The following is a 20923-nucleotide window of genomic DNA, read 5'->3' as shown; positions in this document are numbered from 1 at the left end:
GCTGCGTTAGGTCGATTTTAAAATGAATGTGTCCACACAACCAACCCCGTTCCATTGACTTAAAGGGCTTCTTGACTTCTGTACTCCTTCCCAGTGAGGGGGGGTAGTGCTAAAATCAACCTTGCTGGGTCGAATTTGGGGTAGTGCAGACGCAAATTGACGGTATTGGCCTCCGGGAACTATCCCAGAGTGCTCCATTGTGACCGCTCTGGACAGCACTTTGAACTCCGATGCACTATCCAGGTACACAGGAAAAGCCCCAGGAACTTTTGAATTTCATTTCCTGTTTGGTCAGCATGGCGAACTCCGCAGCGCACAGGTGACCATGCAGTCCCCACAGAATCACAAACGAGCTCCAGCATGGACCGAAAGGGAGACACTGGATCTGATTGCTGTATGGGGAGAAGCATCTGTGCAGGCAGAACTCTGATCAAAAAGAAGAAATGCACATATATTTGCCAAAATCTCACAGGGCATGTTGGACAGAGGCTACAAAAGGGACACACAGCAGTGCCACGTGAAAGCCAAGGAGCTCAGGCAAGCCCACCAGAAGACAAAGGAGGCAAACAGTCGCTCCGGGTCAGAGCCCCATACATGCTGCTTCTATGATCAGCAGCATGGCATTCTAGGGAGGGACCCGACCACTACCCCACCACTGTCTGTGGACACTTGCAAGCGGGGAGTCTCACGCAACAGGGAGGAGGATTTTGTGGACGAGGAAGAGGAGGAGGAGGAGAATGCGCAGCAGGCAAGTGGTGAATCCATTCTCCCCAGCAACCAGGACCTTTTCATCACCCTGGAGCCAATACCTTCCCCAGGCGGGATCCCCGACCCCGAAGCTGGAGAAGGCACCTCTGGTGAGTGCACACTTGTAACTACAGTACAGGGTTTAAAAGCAATAGTGTTTAATGTCTGATTTTCCCTGAAGACTTGAGATGCATTCGTGGCCAGTACAGCTACTGGAAAAGTCTGTTCACATGTCTGGGGATGGAGTGGGAATCCTCCAGGGACATCTCCATGAAGCTCTCCTGGAGGTACTCTGAAAGCCTTTGCAGAAGGTTTCTGGGGGGGGCTGCCTTATTTTGTCCTCCATGGTAGGACACTTTACCACGCCAAGCCAGTAGCAAGTAGCCTGGAATAATTGCAGCACAAAGCATGGCAGCAAATGGTCCTGGGTTTTGGTCACATTCAAGCAACATTCGGTCTATAATTTTCTGTGTTCGCCTCAGGAGAGTGATATCGTTCATGGTCACCTGGTTGAAATAGGGGAATTTTTGTAAGGCAACAGTAAAAGGACCCCATTCATGCTGGGCTGTTTGCGCTTGACTAAAAGGGATCATCCCGGAGAATAGCCACGCAGTGGGTTGGGGGGAGGTGTGTGCTGCACTTCCAACCAAAAACCGCAGCCCCTCCTTTTAAATGTGAAATCCAACCCATTGCTTGCTATGGGAAAGGATGGTGCTGCAGTTTGAAACCATTCCCACATGTTATGCGTAAGAAGCCAACTCCGCATACCCTTTGCCTTACCATGGCTGCATGGAAACTGAATTCTGTTACCCAGCCGTGTGTGACGTGTCACCAAACCGGCAGGCGCTCAATATAAAAGGCAAAATGCCACCTTGTACCTAAAGCACATGTGCTGTCTGCTGTGAATTGCTTGATTCACTGTGAAAGAGTCTCCATTTTGTTCTCAGAAATGTATCATCTTAAATTTTACTCTCCCTTTTTATCTCCCCCCAGGTGCAAATGTTTCTAGGTTCCCCCTATCATCTCCGTCCCTGAGGTTATCGCAGATTAGAAGGCAAAAAAACCGCACTCATGATGACATGTTTTACAAGCTCATGCAGTCCTCCTGCACTGATAGGGCACAGCTGAATGCATGGAGGCATTCAGTGTTAGAGGCTAGGAAAGCCTTAAGTGAGCGCGAAGAGCAGACGCAGGAGCACAAAAAGCAGAGGCAGGAGGTGATGCTAAAGCTAATGGTGGAGCAAAGAGACATGATGAAGCATCTGGTGCAGCTGCAGGAAAGCCAACAAGAGCACAGACCCCCCGCTGCATCCATTGTACAACTGCGTGACATTCTCCCCACGTTCTATATCCTCCTCACCCAGATGCCCAAGAACGCGAGGATGGGGGGAGGCTCCGGGCACCCAGCCACTCCACTCCAGAGGATGGCCCAAGCAACAGAAGGCTGTCATTCAAACAGTTTGATTTGTAGTGTGGCTTTGTCCTTCCCTCCTCCCCCATCCCACCCCACCTGGGCTACCTTGTCAGTTATCTCCCTTTTTTTTTTTAATTAATAAAGAAAGAATGCATGGTTTCAAAACAATAGTTATTTTATTTCGAAGGGGGGATGGTGGTTGGCTTACAGGAAATTAAAATCAACAAAGTGGGCGGGTTTGCATCAAGGAGAAATACACACACCGAAACCTGGCCAGTCATGAAACTGTTTTTCAAAGCCTCTCTGATGCACAGCGCACCTTGCTGTGCTCTTCTAATCGCCCTGGTGTCTGGCTGCTCAAAATCAGACACCAGGCGATTTGCCTCAACCTCCCACCCCGCCATAAACGTCTCCCCCTTACTCTCACAGATATTATGGAGCACACAGCAAGCAGCAATAACAATGGGAATGTTGGTTGCGCTGAGGTCTGACCTAATCAGCAAACAGCACCAGCAAGCTTTTAAACATCCAAAGGCACATTCTACCACCATTCTGCACTTGCTCAGCCTATAGTTGAACTGCTCCTGACTACTGTCCAGGCTGCCTGTGTATGGCTTCATGAGCCATGGTAGCAAGGGGTAGACTGGGTCTCCAAGGATAACTATAGGCATTTCAACATCCCCAATGGTAATTTTCTTGTCTGGGAAGTAAGTCCCTTCTTGCAGCTGCTCGAACAGCCCGGAGTTCCTAAAGATGCGAGCGTTATGCACCTTCCCTGGCCATCCCACACTGATATCGGTGAAATGTCCTTTGTGATCCACCAGTGCTTGCAGCAGCATTGAGAAGTACCCCTTGTGGTTTACGTACTGGTTGGCAAGGTGATCCGGTGCCAAGATAGGGATATGCGTTCTGTCTATCACCCCACCACAGTTAGGGAAACCCATTGCAGCAAAGCCATCCACTTTGACCTGCACACTTCCCAGAGTCACTACCCTTGATAACAGAATGTCAGTGATTGCATTGGCTACTTGGATCACAGCAGCCCCCACAGTAGATTTGCCCACTCCAAATTGATTCCCGACTGCAGTAGCAGTCAGATGTAGCAAGCTTCCACAGGGCTATCGCCACTCGCTTCTCAACTGTCAGGGCAGCTCTCATCTTGGTATTCCTGCGCTTCAGGGCAGGGAAAAGCAACTCACAGTGTTCCAGGAAAGTGGCCTTATGCATGCAAAAGTTTCACAGCCACTGTGAATCATCCCATTCCTGCAAGACTATGCGGTCCCACCAGCCTGTGCTTGTTTGCTGCGCCCAGAATCGGCGTTCCACTGTATCAACCAGCCCCACTGCCACTATGCTGTCCCAATTGCCACAGCCCATGCTTTCAGGAATGTCTGTGTCCATGTCCTCATCAAAATTGTCCTCATGCTGGTGTCTCTTAGACCAGTTCTGCACATACTCCAGGATAATGCGCAAGGTGTTTACAATGCTCACAACAGTAGCGGTGAGCTGAGCGGGCTCCATGCTTGCCGTGGTATGGCGTCTGCAGGACAGCAGAGTTGCAGCAGAAGCAGTGGATGACAGATGCCACGAGAATAGATATTTATACAGAATGACGAGAGGACCTGCGAGGTGGATTCATGGCACCAGGAGAGCAGAGTTGCAGCGGAAGCGATGGATGATGACAACATGCTATTGAGACTGAGCTCATTTACAAGAGTAGGAGAGCAGAGTTGCAGCGGAAGCGGTGGATGATGACGGTTAGCAGTTGTACTGCACCATCTGCTGACAGCAGCACCCAGGACACAACAGCAGCGGTGACAGCGAGCTGAGCTGAGCAGGCTCCATGCTTGCCGTGGTATGGCATCTGCACAGAAAAAAGGCACAAAATGATTGTCTGCCATTGCTTTCACGGAGGGAGGGGCGACTGACGACATGTACCCAAAACTACCCACAACAATGTTTTTGCCCCATCAGGCATTGGGAGCTTAACCCAGAATTCCAATGGGTGGCGGAGACTGCGGGAACTGTGGGATAGCTACCCACAGTGCACCGCTCTGTAAGTCGATGCTAGCTACGCTAGTGAGGATGCACTCCACTGACTTAATGCGCTTAGTGTGGACATATGCAATCGACTGTATAAAATCAATTTCTAAAAATCAACTTTATAAAATTGACCTAATTTCATAGTGTAGACATACCCTGGGACTGGAGTGGGAAGGAACTGGGAGTTGGGGTGGGGGCAGATTGAGACTAGGATCTAGGGAGAGACTGGCTAGGGAAGGAGAAATAGTGTGTCATCATGTAATTAAAGTATCTCATCATCCATACACATAAGAGGGCTGAATTAAGGTGGCAACCTTAAGGTTGCCATTTCCTAACTTCTGAGTGCTTGACTTTTCTGCTTTAATAATGTTCTTTTAACATAATTTAAGTTTATATATACATGCACACACCATGAGAGCTGTTGGAAGTTCAGTACTTCTGAAAATCATCTCACTTATTTAGAATCTATTTGTAAAAGCTTGGCTTCTTGTGTTTTCCCCTCTGGGTTTGGACTGCTTGTTAATTCCCAAAAGTCCATTCCAGGGTTAAAGAATTGTGTGTAAGAATAGACAATATTGTTCTTATCTATATATTTGTCTTCTCATAACAGGAAACCCATACTGGATTTTTCCCATTTTTTGTAAATATATTTATTAATTGTTTGAGAACTTTAAGTGTTTGACTTTATCTACTTACAAGGCAGTTCTTAGGTTTATATAGCAGTTGGGCACCAAAACCCCTCACCTAGAGTTACCATATTTCAGGTTCCCAAAAAGAGGACATGGAGGGGGCGGGGGGCAGAGCTGGGGGGATACAGTTGGGGGTGATGGAGGGGTACATACAGCAGAGGTACTCCCTGGAGGTGGAGGGCAGTGTCACTCCCTGTCACAGTGCAAGGATAGCTGGCGCAAGCCCAGGAAGCAGCGACAGCCATTAATCAGCACCTCCCTGCAGGACCCACCACCACCCCAGGGTTAAGAGCCAGGGCCTGAGTGGGTGGGATCTGGCAGCTGTGGCTTGCAGGAGAATGGACCAATCAACTGTAGATGCAGGAGAGGGACCACTCAGGAAACAGACCAATTGGGACTCTTTCTGAGCTGCAGCTTCTCCGCTCTGCAAAAAACCCAGACATTTCCTGTTATTTTAAAAATCTGCCCAGACAGAGAAAGGAGACTCGAAAAAGAGGCTGTGTCCAGGAAAGCTCTCACAGTGAGCTGCCTCCATGTGTGTGCATAAGTGTGGTCATCCCAGTAGTCCTTTCCTGACCAATTGCTTTTCTATTGAGAAAACAAATTTACAAGTGAGAACAAAATGATCTATTTTACAACATAAAGCAATAATATGGGAAAGACCACTTTATCCATAGTTTGGGTGAACAATATAATCACCTATTCTCAGTTATACATATAATAGCCCCTGAGTGCCCTCTTCCCTTACATTGCCTTCACAGGTCATACATGATCATACCTTTCAAAGATGATCCGCTAATGACAGTTTGTACTATAGTTTTCTGTTTCACTGGATGAAGATGTTTTCACATGATATCCTGCTGGAGAGTTTTGGATATAAAGTTTTTTGGAAACAAACCAAAGTCCAGCACATGCAATTTTGTTAATCTTTTGTTAAACTCAGTTATTTTGTATCTTGTTTCTGTACAACTAATTACTATTGCTTTCAAAACAGCCAGAACAGCTCTAAAATCTCTCTCAAGCTATTAGTTGTTGTTATTGTATTTATCAATATTTGGCACAATATAGGAACAAAATCCAGCAAACCAAGGCAAGTCAAAAATTGACTAGTACAAAATTGGCTGCTTGATGGACTGTGATTAGACCACGTGGATATACTCAAAGTGATCAGGAATTAATTTTCTTCTCAGTCCATCCCACAATCACATGTTTCAGAAGAAGACTGTCCTAAGTGAAACTTGAATGACCTGTTCTTCCTTTCATTAACAGCTGCACAAAGAAAAAGATCAACCTCCCACAAAGGAACAAGAAAAACCAGATACTATATCCTGGATGAAAGCTTTAAAAGTTCCATGCAGGCACTTCAATTTCAATTAATTCCTCCTTCCTTCTAGCACAAAGGAAAGGATGTGACCATCAAGGTAGTAGCATCACAACTGCTACACATCTTAAAGTTAATCCCCCTACAAAAATCAGGCACCCCCACAGAAAAGGGACACGGACCTCACTTTTAACATCATAAAACAGAGTAGGCCCCTACCCTGCAGCCAGGAGCCAGGTCAGCAGCTGGTCTTTTTACATTTTGGATCCCTGATTCAGGCAGCAGAACCATACTCTATCCCTATCCCTGTCCCCAGGAAGAGGCAGAGTGGGAGCCCTCACTGTGACTGTCTGCCTAGATAATTATTAACGTAAATCACCCTCTTTCATCAGTAGCTGCTCAGAATTTTGTTCCGCTCTTATCAGTCAGGCAGAGAAAAAGCTCCAATTGGTTCAAAATATGTCAACTTGTCTGCTTAGCTACACAGATTGTTGTGAACTCTTTACTCTGGTTCTCCACTCTGTGCATTGGCTCCCCATTGAATACAACGGCTGTTTCATGGTTTCTGTCCTGATACCCAGAATCCTCATGGAACCAGCACTCTCTCCAGGAAAAATATATAAAGCTTTGTTAATTTATTGTTATTTATGGTGTGCTAGCAGCATGCTGAGAGCCTGCACAAACAGGAAAATGAGTATTCCTGTCTCAAGGGATCTCAAAATGAGAAAGCCTGATCCTGCAGCCAAACCATTAACAGAACTCCCATGAACATTAATGAAATAGCTGCATGTATAATAGCACTATATCTTATGGGCTCTTTTGTGGCTTTTAGTCATATCCCTGCATTGGAGGTGGGATGGAATTGCTCTGCACCAGCAGGAGCAATTGGAAGCATTATGAATCAGGGAGATATTGTACAGTGCCTTCCAGAGTGCCCAGGAACCCAGAAGTAGTGTATTCCCTGAACCATCTGTTCAGGGGATGCAGTGTATGTTCCCCTGCATGATCAACTCTGCTAGCCACTGTATGCCCCCCTTCCTTTAGGATGACTTATCGAAGGCAATAACAGGGTGCAGTGAGACTGTATCTATGATCAGCTCTTGCACAGGGGATTCCAGATGGCGGTGAGTCTTTCTGCACTCTCCCCCTTCCCTGGCACACCAGAACACACTAGGGGCCAAATACAATCTATCTGAACCCATGTTAGATAATGCAAACAAAAATGGTACTTGCATTACCACTAACTGTGCTTAAATTAATTTACCTGGTCATGATATCCATAGCAGAGCTAATATACTGCAGTTTAGCTGGTATGTCCTTTGAGCCAAATTCAGAGATGGTATGGTAATATAAGTTCCATGACAGGAAGATGGTGTATATTGATGCAGACATGGTGAGAAAGCAAGGAATGGGGTTGTAGCTTTATTTTATACCTTTTTGCAGTCTTCTGCTGATGGCTTGTTTCGTTTGTTTTCTGCTTCAAACTTCCCTTTTTGCCTTTTCAGAGTCTAAACTATGCCACTTTATGCCAATTTACTGGCATGTAACTCATGTCTCCATTGAATCAAGGCCATAGCCTCCTGAGGTATTTTATTGGCAAGATGGCAACCTTTAGGGTTGAGGGGAGGAAAATTTATGCAGCAGGTTTTGAACAGACAAATGCTCCCCTAAAGACACTGCCTAAGTGCATATCGTCCTAATCCACTCTGGCCCCAACCAGGATGACTCCAACTCTGTCATAATAATATTAATTTTATACAGTGTCTTTCATACTAGTATACTACATCTCTTTATAGCTGTAATGATACAATTACAGAATTAAATAATGAGTAGTAGTATAGTTACAGGGTTACGTAATACCTTGTGTAACACAGAAGAGAAGAAAGAAAAAGGAATTAAGAGGCACAGGAAAGGGAGAAAAGGGTGGTTTACTGGAGGTAGCTACTAAATCTAAAAGCTGCCCAGCAGCATTTCCTGGAAGAAATGAGCTTTGCTCTCATTAAACTGGCAGAACACCTTGTAGACCTAGGAACATTGTACCAATCTAAGTTCCAATCCAAACTGAAGACATTGGTCATTTCTTTACCTGCCAGTACTTTTCTCTGCCCCGCATGTTCTCTGCATCCAGCTGAACTCACTGTCCAAACATCAATACAGAGAGGATGCCTTTTGAAACCTCTGCTACTGAAATGGTAGGGATGGCATGTTGAAAGTACAAAAATCACTGAAAGTTTTCCTACCTCAGATGGCTTGCGTTAAAACATTCTTCATCAGAATAATTAAGTTCCACAAGGACAGACATTTCAAATCAATATTTAAAAATATGTACAAATGTTTCAAAATCTCTATTGATATGACTGGGCAGGTATTATTACTAGAAATTTTTAGTGGTCATTTAGTGATCAAGTGATAAGAAACTTTAATTCCACTTTGTTTTGTAAAGTCACTCCAGTCTCATACCCACAGAAAAGACAAGGAAATGAGAAAGTGGCTAATGCTCCTTTGGAGTGGTCCAAATTCTGTCCTTAGATATATCTGTGTGCTCTGTCCAGGTAGATGACTGCATGTTGAGCATTTCAATCAGCTCTTGTAAGACTGATCTAGAAGTCCTGATTCCCAACCCTATATTCTAATCCATTGTTTCCCAGTTTGGATCCATATCTATTTTCAAAATCACTTTTAGATTGTTGTAAAAACTCTGTGGACTTCAAATTCATTCCCACAGCTGCTAAGTTTTATATCTAGCACAACTTGATTTGACAGAAATAGTACATGACTAAATGTGTAGCTATATTGGACAATCATACACCTCAGGGAGAGCAACAGCACAAAAACCATTGTGCAGGTAATTGGTATAAATGTTGGAATCAGTCTTATTAACCAAGCCACATTACTTAAATGTTTTATAATAGCAGTAAGACATATGAAAAAGTGAGGGATAGGAATATGGTAGTTGCGCTTTTAGAGGTCATTAAAGCCCTTCAACTTCAGTTTTGTGCCTTGGAATATACCCCAAAATATGTGGATATCCACATATTTTGGGGTATATTCCAAGGCACAAAACTGAAGTTGAAGGGCTTTAATGACCTCTAAAAGCGCAACTACCATATTCCTATCCCTCACTTTTTCATATGTCTTACTGCTATTATAAAACATTTAAGTAATGTGGCTTGGTTAATAAGACTGATTCCAACATTTATACCAATTACCTGCACAATGGTAATTATTTTATTTGCCACACTTTCATAGAATCATAGAATATCAGGGTTGGAAGAGACGTCAGGAGGTCATGTAGTCCAACCCCCTGCTCAAAGCAGGACCAATCCCCAACTAAATCATCCCAGCTAGGGCTTTGTCAAGCCTGACCTTAAAAACCTCTAAGGAAGGAGATTCCACCATCTCCCTAGGTAATGCATTCCAGTGCTTCACCACCCTTCTAGTGAAAAAGTTTTTCCTAATATCCAACCTAAACCTCCCCCACTGCAACTTGAGACCATTACTCCTTGTTCTGTCATCTGGTACCACTGAGAACAGTTTAGATCCATCCTCTTAGGAAATCCCTTTCAGGTAGTTGAAAGCAGCTATCAAATCCCCCCCTCATTCTTCTCTTCTGCAGATTAAACAATCCCAATTCCCTCAGCCTCTCATCATAAGTCATGTGCTCCAGCCCCCTAATCATTTTTGTTGCCCTCTGCTGGACTCTTTCCAATTTTTCCACATCCTTCTTGTAGGGTGGGGCACAAAACTGGACACAGTACTCCAGATGAGGCCTTGCCAATGTCATATAGAGGGGAACAATCACGACCCTCAGTCTGGGGCAATGACCCAACTTATATAGCCCAAAATGCCATTAGCCTTCTTGGCAACAGGGGCACACTGTTGACTCATATCCAGCTTCTTGTCAACTATGACCCCTAGGTCCTTTTCTGCAGAACTGCTGCCTTGCCATTTGGTCCCTAGTCTGTAGCAGTGCATGGGATTCTTCCGTCCTAAGTGCAGGACTCTGCACTTGTCCTTGTTGAACCTCATCAGATTTCTTTTGGCCCAATCCTCTAATTTGTCTAGGTCACTCTGTATCATATCCCTACCCTCCAGCATATCTACCACTCCTCCCAGTTTAGTGTCATCTGCAAACTTGCTGAGGGTGCAGTCCACTCCATCCTCCAGATCATTAATGAAGATATTGAACAAAACCAGCCCCAGGACCGACCCTTCGGGCACTCCGCTTGATACCAGCTGCCAACTAGACATGGAGCCATTGATCACTACCCGTTGAGCCCAACGATCTAGCCAGCTTTCTATCCACCTTATAGTCCATTCATCCAGCCCATACTTCTTTAACTTGCTGGCAACTGTGGGAGACAGTGTCAAAAGCTTTGCTAAAGTCAAGGAATAACCGCGTCCACTGCTTTCCCCTCATCCACAGAGCCAGTGATCTCGTCACAGAAGGCAATTAGGTTCGTCAGACATGACTTGCCCTTGGTGAATCCATGCTGACTGTTCCTGATCACTTTCCTCTCCTCTAAGTGCTTCAGAATTGATTCCTTGAGGACCTGCTCCATGATTTTTCCAGGGGTTGAGGTGAGGCTGACTGGCCTGTAGAACAATACAAAAATACTTTGTAGAACAAACTGAAGTTTCCATAAAATAGAAGAGAGAAACCAAGTATCAGAAAAAAATCACATGGGAGAGTGATCCAATTGCTAGAGCAGATGAGTTTTATGGCTCTGTTCGTGTGCTGGTTTTTCGGATTATATGTGCTTTTGCCTGATGTCCTGAATTTTTTTTTCACCTTTCCTTTTTGGAGCCGAGATGAGCTACATCCTTTTAGTAAAGTTCACTGACCTCTCGCACACACTGTGGTCCGGGGGATTCTCTCTCACTGTTAACATTTGCTCTGTGTCTTATATTTGTAGTTTTTGCAGTAGTCATGCCCATTCTCATTCAGCCTTTTCTTCAGACCCATACCATGGTGGCAGCAGCTTCCAGTTTCATTGGACATAGGCAACATGTATTCAGTTGTAAAGCTGCCATACATTTCTTTAACCAACCTGGTATAATTTAATCAAACAAATACTTCCAGTAATTTGTTATTTCATCCAATTAGTATTTCCTTGTTATCTATAGCCTGCAGCCATACTGCCTTCTGCTGTGATTCCATCAGATCTCACAAGCTAACAGGTGCCAGTATTTTCATAGGACACCTTCAAGGAAAACCAAGAATGCCCCATAGAGTGCCGCCCATTCAGTAGGGTGTGGTTTCCCTATGGGTCAGCACTGAACCAATGACTGGAATAACAGAGACTTGGGGTAGCTCACATGACAGGAGCACTGTCATGGATGGGTATAAACTGTTCAGGAAGGACAGGCAGGGGAAGAAAGGTGGAGGAGTTGCACTGTATGTAAAGGCACGGTATGATTGCTCAGAGCTCCAGTATGAAACTGGAGAAAAGCCTGTTGAGAATCTTTGGGTTAAGTTTAGAAGTGAGAGCAACAAGGGTGATGTCATGGTGGGCGTGTGCTATAGACCACCGGACCAGAAGGATGAGGCTTTCTTCGGACAATTAACTGAAGTTTCCAGAACACAGGACTTGGTTCTAATGGGGGACTTCAATCACCCTGACATCTACTGGGAGAGCAATACAGCAGTGCACAGAGAATCCAGGAAGTTTTTGGAGAATGTTGGGGACAACATCCTGGTGCAACTACTGGAGGAACCAACCCGGGGCCATTCTCGTCTTGACCTGCTGCTTACAAATAGGGAAGAATTGGTAGAGGAAGTAGAGGTGGGTGGCAACCTGGGCAGCAGTGACCATGAGATGGTTGAGTTCAGGATCCTCACAAAAGAAAGAAAGAAGAGTAGCAAAATACGGACCCTGGACTTCAGAAAAGCAGACTTTGATTCCCTTAGAGAACTGATGGGCAGAATCCCCTGGGAGGCTAATATGAGGGGGAAAGGAGTCCAGGAAAGCTGGCTGTATTTTAAAGAAGCCTTATTGAGGGCGCAGGAACAAACCATCCCGATGTGCAGAAAGGATAGCAAATATGGCAGGCGACCAGCTTGGCTTAACAATGAAATCTTCAGTGAGCTTAAACACAAAAAGGAAGCTTACAAGAAGTGGAAACTTGGTCAGATGACTAGGAAGGAGTATAAAAATATTGCTCGCGCATGCAGGGGTGTAATCAGGAAGGACAAAACACAACTGGAGTTGCAACTAGCAAGGCGTGTGAAGGGTAACAAGAAGGGTTTCTACAGGTATGTTAGCAACAAGAAGGTGGTTAGGGAAAGTGTGGGCCCCTTAATGAATGGGGGAGGCAATTAGTGACAGATGATGTGGAAAAAGCTGAAGTACTCAATGATTTTTTTGCCTCTGTCTTCGCAGACAAGGTCAGCTCCCAGATTGCTGACCTGGGCAACACAGTATGGAAAGGAAGTGAGCAGCCCTCAGTGGTGAAAGAACAGGTTAAGGACTATTTAGAAAAGCTGGACATGCACAAGTCCATGGGTCCAGATCTAATGCATCCAAGGGTGCTGAGGGAATTGGCTGATGTGATTGCAGAGACACAACCCCTGTCAAGGTTCCTCCCCCACTCTGAACTCTAGGGTACAGATGTGGGGACCTGCATGAAAACCTCCTAAGCTTACTTTTACCAGCTTAGGTTAAAACTTACAAATTAATTTTATCCTTTGTCCTTGGAATATCCACTGCCACCACCAAACTCTAACTGGGTTTACTGGGAAACACAGTTTGGACACGTCTTTCCCCCCAAAATCCTCCCAACCCTTGCACCCCACTTCCTGGGAAAGGTTTGGTAAAAATCCTCACCAATTTGCATAGGTGACCACAGACCCAAACCCTTGGATCTGAGAACAATGAAAAAGCATTCAGTTTTCTTACAAGAAGACTTTTAATAGAAATAGAAGTAGATAGAAGTAAAGGAATCACCCCTGTAAAATCGGGATAGTAGATACCTTACAGGGTAATTAGATTCAAAACATAGAGAATCCCTCTAGGCAAAACCTTAAGTTACTAAAAAGACACACAGACAGAAATAGTCATTCTATTCAGCACAATTCTTTTCTCAGCCATTTAAGGAAATCATAATCTAACACATACCTAGCTAGATTACTTACTAAAGTTCTAAGACTCCACTCCTGGTCTATCCCCAGCAAAAGCAGCATATAGACAGACACAGACCCTTTGTTTCTCTCCCTCCTCCCAGCTTTTGAAAGTATCTTGTCTCCTCATTGGTCATTTTGGTCAGGTGCCAGCGAGGTTACCTTTAGCTTCTTAACCCTTTATAGGTGAGAGGATTTTTCCTCTGGCCAGGAGGGATTTTAAAGGGGTTTACCCTTCCCTTTATATTTATGACAACCCCTTAGATCTCTTACCTGGGTTCAATCTCCCTGTCTACAACACCTAGGGTTTTCAGTGAAAACATCTCTGAAACTGTGATTTTGAACCTCATTCCAGAGTCTCTTATTTCCCACCCCCGCCTTAACCATCCCTTGAAGCTGAGGCATGCGTCATCTCTACATTGGGGCTGGGTAATTCTACACAGGGTGTGGGCACTGGTATACAATCTGCCCGTGCAGAGTTTGCTGTTTAGCCTCCGTTCCTTATCCTCAGTAAAACTAGTATGGGTATCAACATAGAAAAGTTTGGGAACCCACTTCCACAATTCATCGTAAAGGCTGAATAGGTGGGAAGGTTGGAGTGTGACAGTCAGAGAGCCAGTGACTTTTCAACAGTCATGGGTACACTTGGGTATGGTTCAGGGTCTGCTCTCAGAAAAGTTAAACCTACACGACAGCTGAAGGCTTACACTTCAACAACAGTGCAAGGAGACTCCCCCTCCCTGCTGGTGCAGGGTACCTTCCATGACTACAATGCACAGGAGATGAGATGAAGCATTGGCATCATTGCTCCTTTTCATAATTTAGGAATATAGTTTTTGCAGGTTTATGATAATGAGCATGAATGGGGAACTTTTATTAGCATACTTAACTTCCCTCTCCTATTTACATCTGACTCAGCACAGGCACATACCTGAACTCATATTTTCACCAATCATGTCCTTAGGAAAAGGGCACGGCTGCCAGGGCAAGAGAAGAAGTATATTCTGGTGGCTTGGTGTATAGCATTATGCATTCTCTCTGTGGGAAGGAGGGGATTTGGAACAGGAATTGTGAGCCGGGTCTTTAAGGGTTTAGCTCTCCCTCCTGCAACATAGAAATATTTTTTTCCAGGAAACATGGGAATTGCCTACCAGATGCAAGAGCCGTTTATGGGATAGCCTGCTCCCAGAGAAAGTTTCCTCTTAATTCCCGATAGCTAGAGATTAGTTTATGCTAAAGCATTTAAACTAATCCCATCCAAACCTTTTTATTTTTTTTTAGGTGCCTGGACAAGATCAGCTCATGGATGAAGAACAGGTGGTTGAAGCTGAACCTGAGCTTCCTTCAACCAAGGGAAACTGAACTGTAGCAGCAAATTCTTCAAAGTGCTGTCTTCTGCCCCAAAGTATGGGGAAGCACATACTCTCAGAAATGCATGATATTTTATCTGAGAAGCAGGTACGTGTGAAAGGGCTACCTAATACATATGCGTCACACAAAATGTCTGATATTTGGCAGGTCTGAATGTAAACTTGAGATGTGGCACTCCCTCTCTATTAAATGTGCTTTTGGTTTGCTGTTTGTGACCAAAGTCTGTATGTATTATTGCCCTGGGTGATTCATCAATCTTATCTAAGAAGTTAGCGTATGTAGGCAAGAGTTAATATTTATACACTGATTTAGGAATGACATTTCCAATCAGTAAGGGTGTGACACAGATCAGGCAAAGTCAAATAACCAAAGCCTAACATTCTGTTTGAAGACTCATTAGCTGGTGCCTGGATTGTTGCAACACTGACTGCACAGTCACTATTACTTCAAGCTCTTGCTCACAGTAGGAAAGCATGATGTAATAATTGTAAGGGGGAGTGCTACACGGATATGAATTATTTGGCTTGGTATAGGTTCTACATTCCTTGTGATTTAAACACAGTAATTTGTGTATGTTGATTTTTTAAAATGGTATTTCAGAAAACAAGCCACTCCCACTCCTTATCCTATTTCCTTCAAAGAGTCCTTGTGAGTGGTATTTAGAGAGGTTGTAATCTTAGCAAAGTGGAGCTCATTATTTATTTTTTAAGTTCATGAAAGTTCACATTTCCTTTGCATACTGTTGCATCTTTCCTATAATCCCACAAGTAAGGGTTTGTCCACACAGAAAAGTTGTACCATTTAAGCTGAAAAAGTTGTACACCCCCCGAAGTGGATGCAATTGTACAGATATAAAAAGTTCCTAGCACTAGAGCTTATTCCTGGACAGGAAGGGGAATAAGCTATAGCAGTATAAGGCACCTTTACGCTGGTACAGCTGCATCCACAGTAGGGTTTATATCAGAGTATAATCATTTTAGTCTAAAAAAATCACACTCCTAACCAAAATAATTATAACACAATTAGGATTCTATAACAAAAAACTTACTTTTACACTTTAGCTGTGTGGAGATAATATTTGTCAGCATTTTAAAACACATTAAAGGAAAAGTGAAAAGCTTTGTAAAAATGTTAAACTAATTATTAACTTTAATCAGTAATTATAAGAAATTATGCTCCAGAGCCTGAGCTGGTGCAAATTGGTGTCGCTACATTGACTTCAAAGGACCTTTGCTTATTTACACCAGCTGAGGATTTGGCCCTACAGCTATGTAGAGATGTATGGAAATGAGATTTATTGAAGAGCTGGGGATGATGGGGTGAATTGTTCCAACAACTATTTAGATCATTTAAATGATTATAGGACTAAGGTAACTGACTTATAAGTAATGAATAAAGAGAGAGAAATCCTAACAGTCAGGGCATGTCTAGACTAGAATAAAGATTTGGGGTTTTGTTTTTTATTTCTTAACTGTAGTTAAGTAGTTAACTTGAGATAGGGTACATCCACACTTAAAATCCACATCTGCACTGCTGTAGCATTTCAGTGTAAACACCACTTATGTCAATGGGAGGAGTTCTCCCATCAACATAGGTAATCCACTTCCCTAGCACTGTCTACACTGGAGGTAGAGAGATGTAGCTATGCTAATGTAACTTCCCAGTGTAGACCAGCCCATAGCTAAGACCATTCTGCTGAGTACACACAACGCTGGTGCAAGTAGCCAAGTACGACCTGCATGAGCAATATACTAGTTGTGATGGCTTTACACTGATGTAATTCATGTTGACCAAAGTTTGTAGCATAGACATGGCCTGACTCCAGGAGACAGAGTCCTGTTCATGAATCACTAAACAAATATAGGTGCTTCCTTGCAGCCTGAACTTGAGTGCCTATCTCCATGAGAGGAGAGGGACTAAGAACACACCGTCCCATTTGCATCTCCTACTGGCTAGCTCAGCCTAGTGTGCTGGCTTTTGTAGATAACATTTTAAGGGCCTGTCTCTTCCCATTCATTATATAGGGAGTCAAGGCACCTAACTCAGGCTTTGTGGATTGCAGTGTTCTTTCTGTGATTTTTTAAGATGCTGGAAGTTAGGCATCATGATGCTGAGCACTGCAATGCCTCAGTCTCCAAGGCCCAGGTCAGGCTAGTGTCCTGGAGCCTGAGGGGCCTGCAACCCCACAGCAGGCAGCATAACTTCTGACCCCTTCTCTCTCTTAGTCATCTTCCTTTTCCTGTTTATATATAGCCTCGGCATGAGACAGGTTACTCCTTGATTACTTCCATGCTTTCTGGGCCCTGAGAACCAGGCTGTCCCTTAAGTGGTAGCACACCTCACCATATTCTGAAATAAGAGCATCCAGAGAAAGACTTGCACTGAAATAACAAAATCAGTTTTAGGAAACAAATTTTATTACATTAGTGCAAGATTGTGTGCAGACCCAGCCCTAAGATTCAGGCAACTAAAAGAGGCTTGGATAGCCATTACTCTAGCCTAGACAGTCAGGCGAAATAAACACAGTTATGATGTAACCTTAAAAAACTCATCTTTAAGGTTCCTTTTTAGCACAATGTTCCACTGCTGTATTTCACAGACTCTCAGGGCCCATAACATGGCGCTCTGAGCAACTGGTCAGAGCCAGGGTCACAGTTGGAGGTCACACCAAAGGTCAAAGCCAGATTTAGAGTCCAAAGCTCAATCAAGGGTCGGTCCAGAGTCAGGTACCACACCAAGGGTCATGCCAGGGTCGGAGCTGGTAGCCACACCAAGGATTGAGACAGAATCAGAGTCAGAAGTCACACCAAGGGTCAAGCTGGAGTCAGTCAGTGAAATTAAGTCAAGGAACGAGGAACAAGGAGCAGGAACCAGGCAAGAAGGCAGGAACTTGGTCTCAGGGGATCTGGTCATCATCATCAGGCCTAGCAACTAGCTACTTGGATAAAGGGTGGGATAGGGGACAAAGGGTGGGATAGGAACAGGAAGCTTTATGCCCAATCAGTGTCTGCTGCTCGTCATCTGACTCAGCTGAGTCAGTGGACGTAGACTCTGTCATGAGGGAGGGGGGGTACTCGCTACAGTTCCCTCATTTGCCTTTATAGTGTGGTGGCACGGAGGGTAAGGCTCTTGCTTGGCAACCCCATAGGACTATGATTGAGGCATGTGGCACCTACTCCAGACAGCTTTCCAAGATGTAGTCGTAAACCACCGGCAGGAAATCTCATCTTATTAGAGCTCTTAGTATGAGCGTGACTCTGAGAAACATTTGGTATTAAAGAGGCAAGTGGCATGCAAACAGAGTTGCACAAAACATTAAGGGCTACGCGTTAGGTGTCATTATTCACATCACATGGGACAGCATCTCAGCAGCTCTGTCTGGACCATAGTTGTAGCCATGGTAACTAGACAGGGATTTTGGTTTCCAGTGGGTACCAGATGGTTCACTGTCAGACAGTATCAGTGTGTATGTGTGGTAAGGCAGAAAGAAGAAAAGGAGAAGTACCCATTGCCAGAAAAGATATACAAAGCAAAAGGAAATCAATGACCCTGCCCATACTGCTGGGTCAGAGAAAGCATGGATGAGATGTAAACACAGGCAGCTGATTGTGTGAAGAGACAGGGAATCAAGAAGGAGAACCATAGCAAAGAATGATTAAAAATCATGCAAACAGTCAGTACCACTTCTTAAAGTCCCACTTATGGGAAAAGATTTTCAGTCTCCGAACCCTTCTTGTGTTTATTCTGTGCAAAGTTGTTTGTTTAATGTTAATTTGTTATTAAACAATTTCTTACTTCCAACTGCACTTAATGTTAATTATAATAATATGTGGCACAAATGTTTTCAGTTAATCACATCTTGCCATTTCAAGTTTATTCATAAATTTTAAATCTGAATATGGCCTTTTATAAAATGGTAATTGAATGCTACTGAACCTTAAGCTTTCAACTACTGTAAGCCCAACATATAAAAGTTGTGTTCCATTGTAATTTACTGTTTGGGGTTTTGTTGTAATTTTGTGCAAACAGGCAGTCAGGGACCACTAAAATACAACTAGTTCTGTTGGAAAAGCCTGAAATGAATTTACATAATGGGCTGTTGCTCTAGTGGTAATTTAGTGTGGCCATAAACTGTAAGCAGAAACAAATTTTAAATGAGATAATGGCAGAGTGCTACACTATTTTTATTTACTAGGACTGGAGAATGGGGAAGGTGTGGGGAAATTCCACCATACAGATCTGATTTTCAGTTAATTTCCTTCTGATCATTTATTGAAAAATCCTACATAATTAAAAAGAAATGTTAGCAAATTGGAATAGACAATAAACTGATTTGATGACAAACCAAAATAAACAGCGAGGGAGATTTTGGTCGCTAAGGAGGAGGCAACTGGGGCTTTTGGCACCTGAGAAGGTACAAGAATCGATTTGGGATTACAGGATGAGCTAACATTAAAATTACAACTTGCCTTGTCCACCCTCGGATTTCAAATAGGGGTAAGTTAACATGTTAGACACATTTTTTCCGAGGGCAGACATGGCCTTGAGACTAAAAAACTAGATTTTTTTTAAAGAAAATAAGCAATTCATTGGTCAGAATTAAAGTTGCTGTGTTGTGGCAATATTTGCAGTTCTTCATGCTTGGTAAGTAAAATGTCCTTATTTGGTTCATGGTTAGTATAAGATTTATGATGGGCTTAAGTCATTTCCTTGCTCTTATTTCCTTGGTTTTAGCTTTCACTCATTCAAAAAGCAATGGATTCAACAGTGGAGGAGAGGCTGGCATCAAAGATGAAGATCACAGAGAAAAGGGAGTGTTCAGAAGGGGCAGCAGGGCCTAAGAGCTACAGAGAATCATAGGTTAAAAAACTGAAGGTCATTAAAGGAGTAGGTGATCAGATGGATGAGAGAGGGGAGTAAGCACTATTAATAAAATAAAGTGACCATGGAGTTTGAAAGAGCAATTCTTGGTTAAGACAGGATCAACAGACAGAGGGAGTAGATCAAAAAAATGACTGTTAAATGAGGAAGTTGAGGGGCTGAGAATTCAGGTGGGCTATTGTGCAAGTTGAAGTCACCCTGTATAAAGGTAGAAATTGAGATTAAAAGAAGACAGATCTCAAAGTTAAATAAGACAATGAGGAGCCAGGTCAGTAATAATGATGGTCACACAAAGGAAAAGGGAGCAGAAATATTTGATGGAAGAAACTTCAGTGAAGGAAGGTGTGTGGCAGTTGAGTAGAGGGGAGGTGAATGAGAAGAAGAGAGAGAAAGGGAACTTCACTCTGCTATAGCTTTAGGTCCAGTGGAGAGAAAGAGAGAGAAGATCATTGAGATAGCATTAACAGAAGCTGAGTTGGAGTGGGGGATTTCTGTGAGAATAATGAGGTAACAGGAGATAAAGAGATCATGACTTGTAGAGTTTTCAAGAAGGAGCACAAATTGTAGAAGCATGAGATGGGAAGAATGAGAATGAATCATGGCTGCCTGTAGACAGGCAACAGAAAAAGGAAAGTCTGAAGGAGCATTAGGATGGGAGAGAGGTCACTAAAGTAAGACTGAGACAGAAGAAATGGAGAAGTAAGAAGACCACTGAGAATAAGCAATGGTGGGATAAAGACTGGTGCCATAACAATGAGAAAAGAAGGTAGTAGGGCTCATGTGAGGGTAAGAAGAAGTGGAGTTAGAGGAAGGAGAAGTTGGTATAGGAATGGAGTAAAGAGAGACTCAAGTAAGGAAGAGGATACAGGGTAGAGTCCTGAAAGTACAGGACACATGGTGAGAAATAAATTAATAGAAAACTTCAGTAATGAAAGAAGCACAAAGGCAGACTAAACAACAGTTTAGAGTCATTATATATCAGTGGTCTCCAAACTTTTTGGCTCATGCACCCCCCAGGGCAAAGACCGGAAGACCTGCCGCAGACGCGCCGCTGGAGGGGAACACCAGCGGTGGACATGCAGAGCTGTCACTGAAGAAAAAAAACAGTGGAGTGCCGTCCAGCAGCGCTCCTGCTGCTGCGCACCCCCTGGGATCATCTCGCACACCCCAGTTTGGAGACCACTGATATATGACAGATAATGTGGCAGCAATAATAAATGTAGCAGACAGCTTGTATAACAGAACAATTAAAATAGCAGGAGAAAGTGAAATGAAATGAAATGGGCATATAGGTAATTTCTGGGCTGTAGCTGTGAGCAGGAGCCAGGCAGTGTGGA

General features: G+C 43.7%; 1 protein-coding gene across 1 annotated transcript; it reads left to right on the top strand.

The window, feature by feature from the left end:
• Positions 1–427: 427 nt before the first annotated feature.
• Positions 428–14696, top strand: LOC141989752 (uncharacterized). Its single transcript, XM_074956675.1, has 3 exons — positions 428–857; positions 1741–2123; positions 14616–14696. Exons 1-3 carry the CDS (start codon positions 476–478, stop codon positions 14694–14696), a joined length of 846 nt encoding a protein of 281 aa, XP_074812776.1. The 5' UTR covers positions 428–475.
• Positions 14697–20923: the final 6227 nt, after the last annotated feature.

This window comes from Natator depressus, chromosome 6, assembly GCF_965152275.1.
Source record: "Natator depressus isolate rNatDep1 chromosome 6, rNatDep2.hap1, whole genome shotgun sequence".
In the NCBI taxonomy this organism is placed as follows: Eukaryota; Metazoa; Chordata; order Testudines; family Cheloniidae; genus Natator; species Natator depressus.
This window is presented reverse-complemented; position numbering and strand designations above follow the sequence as displayed.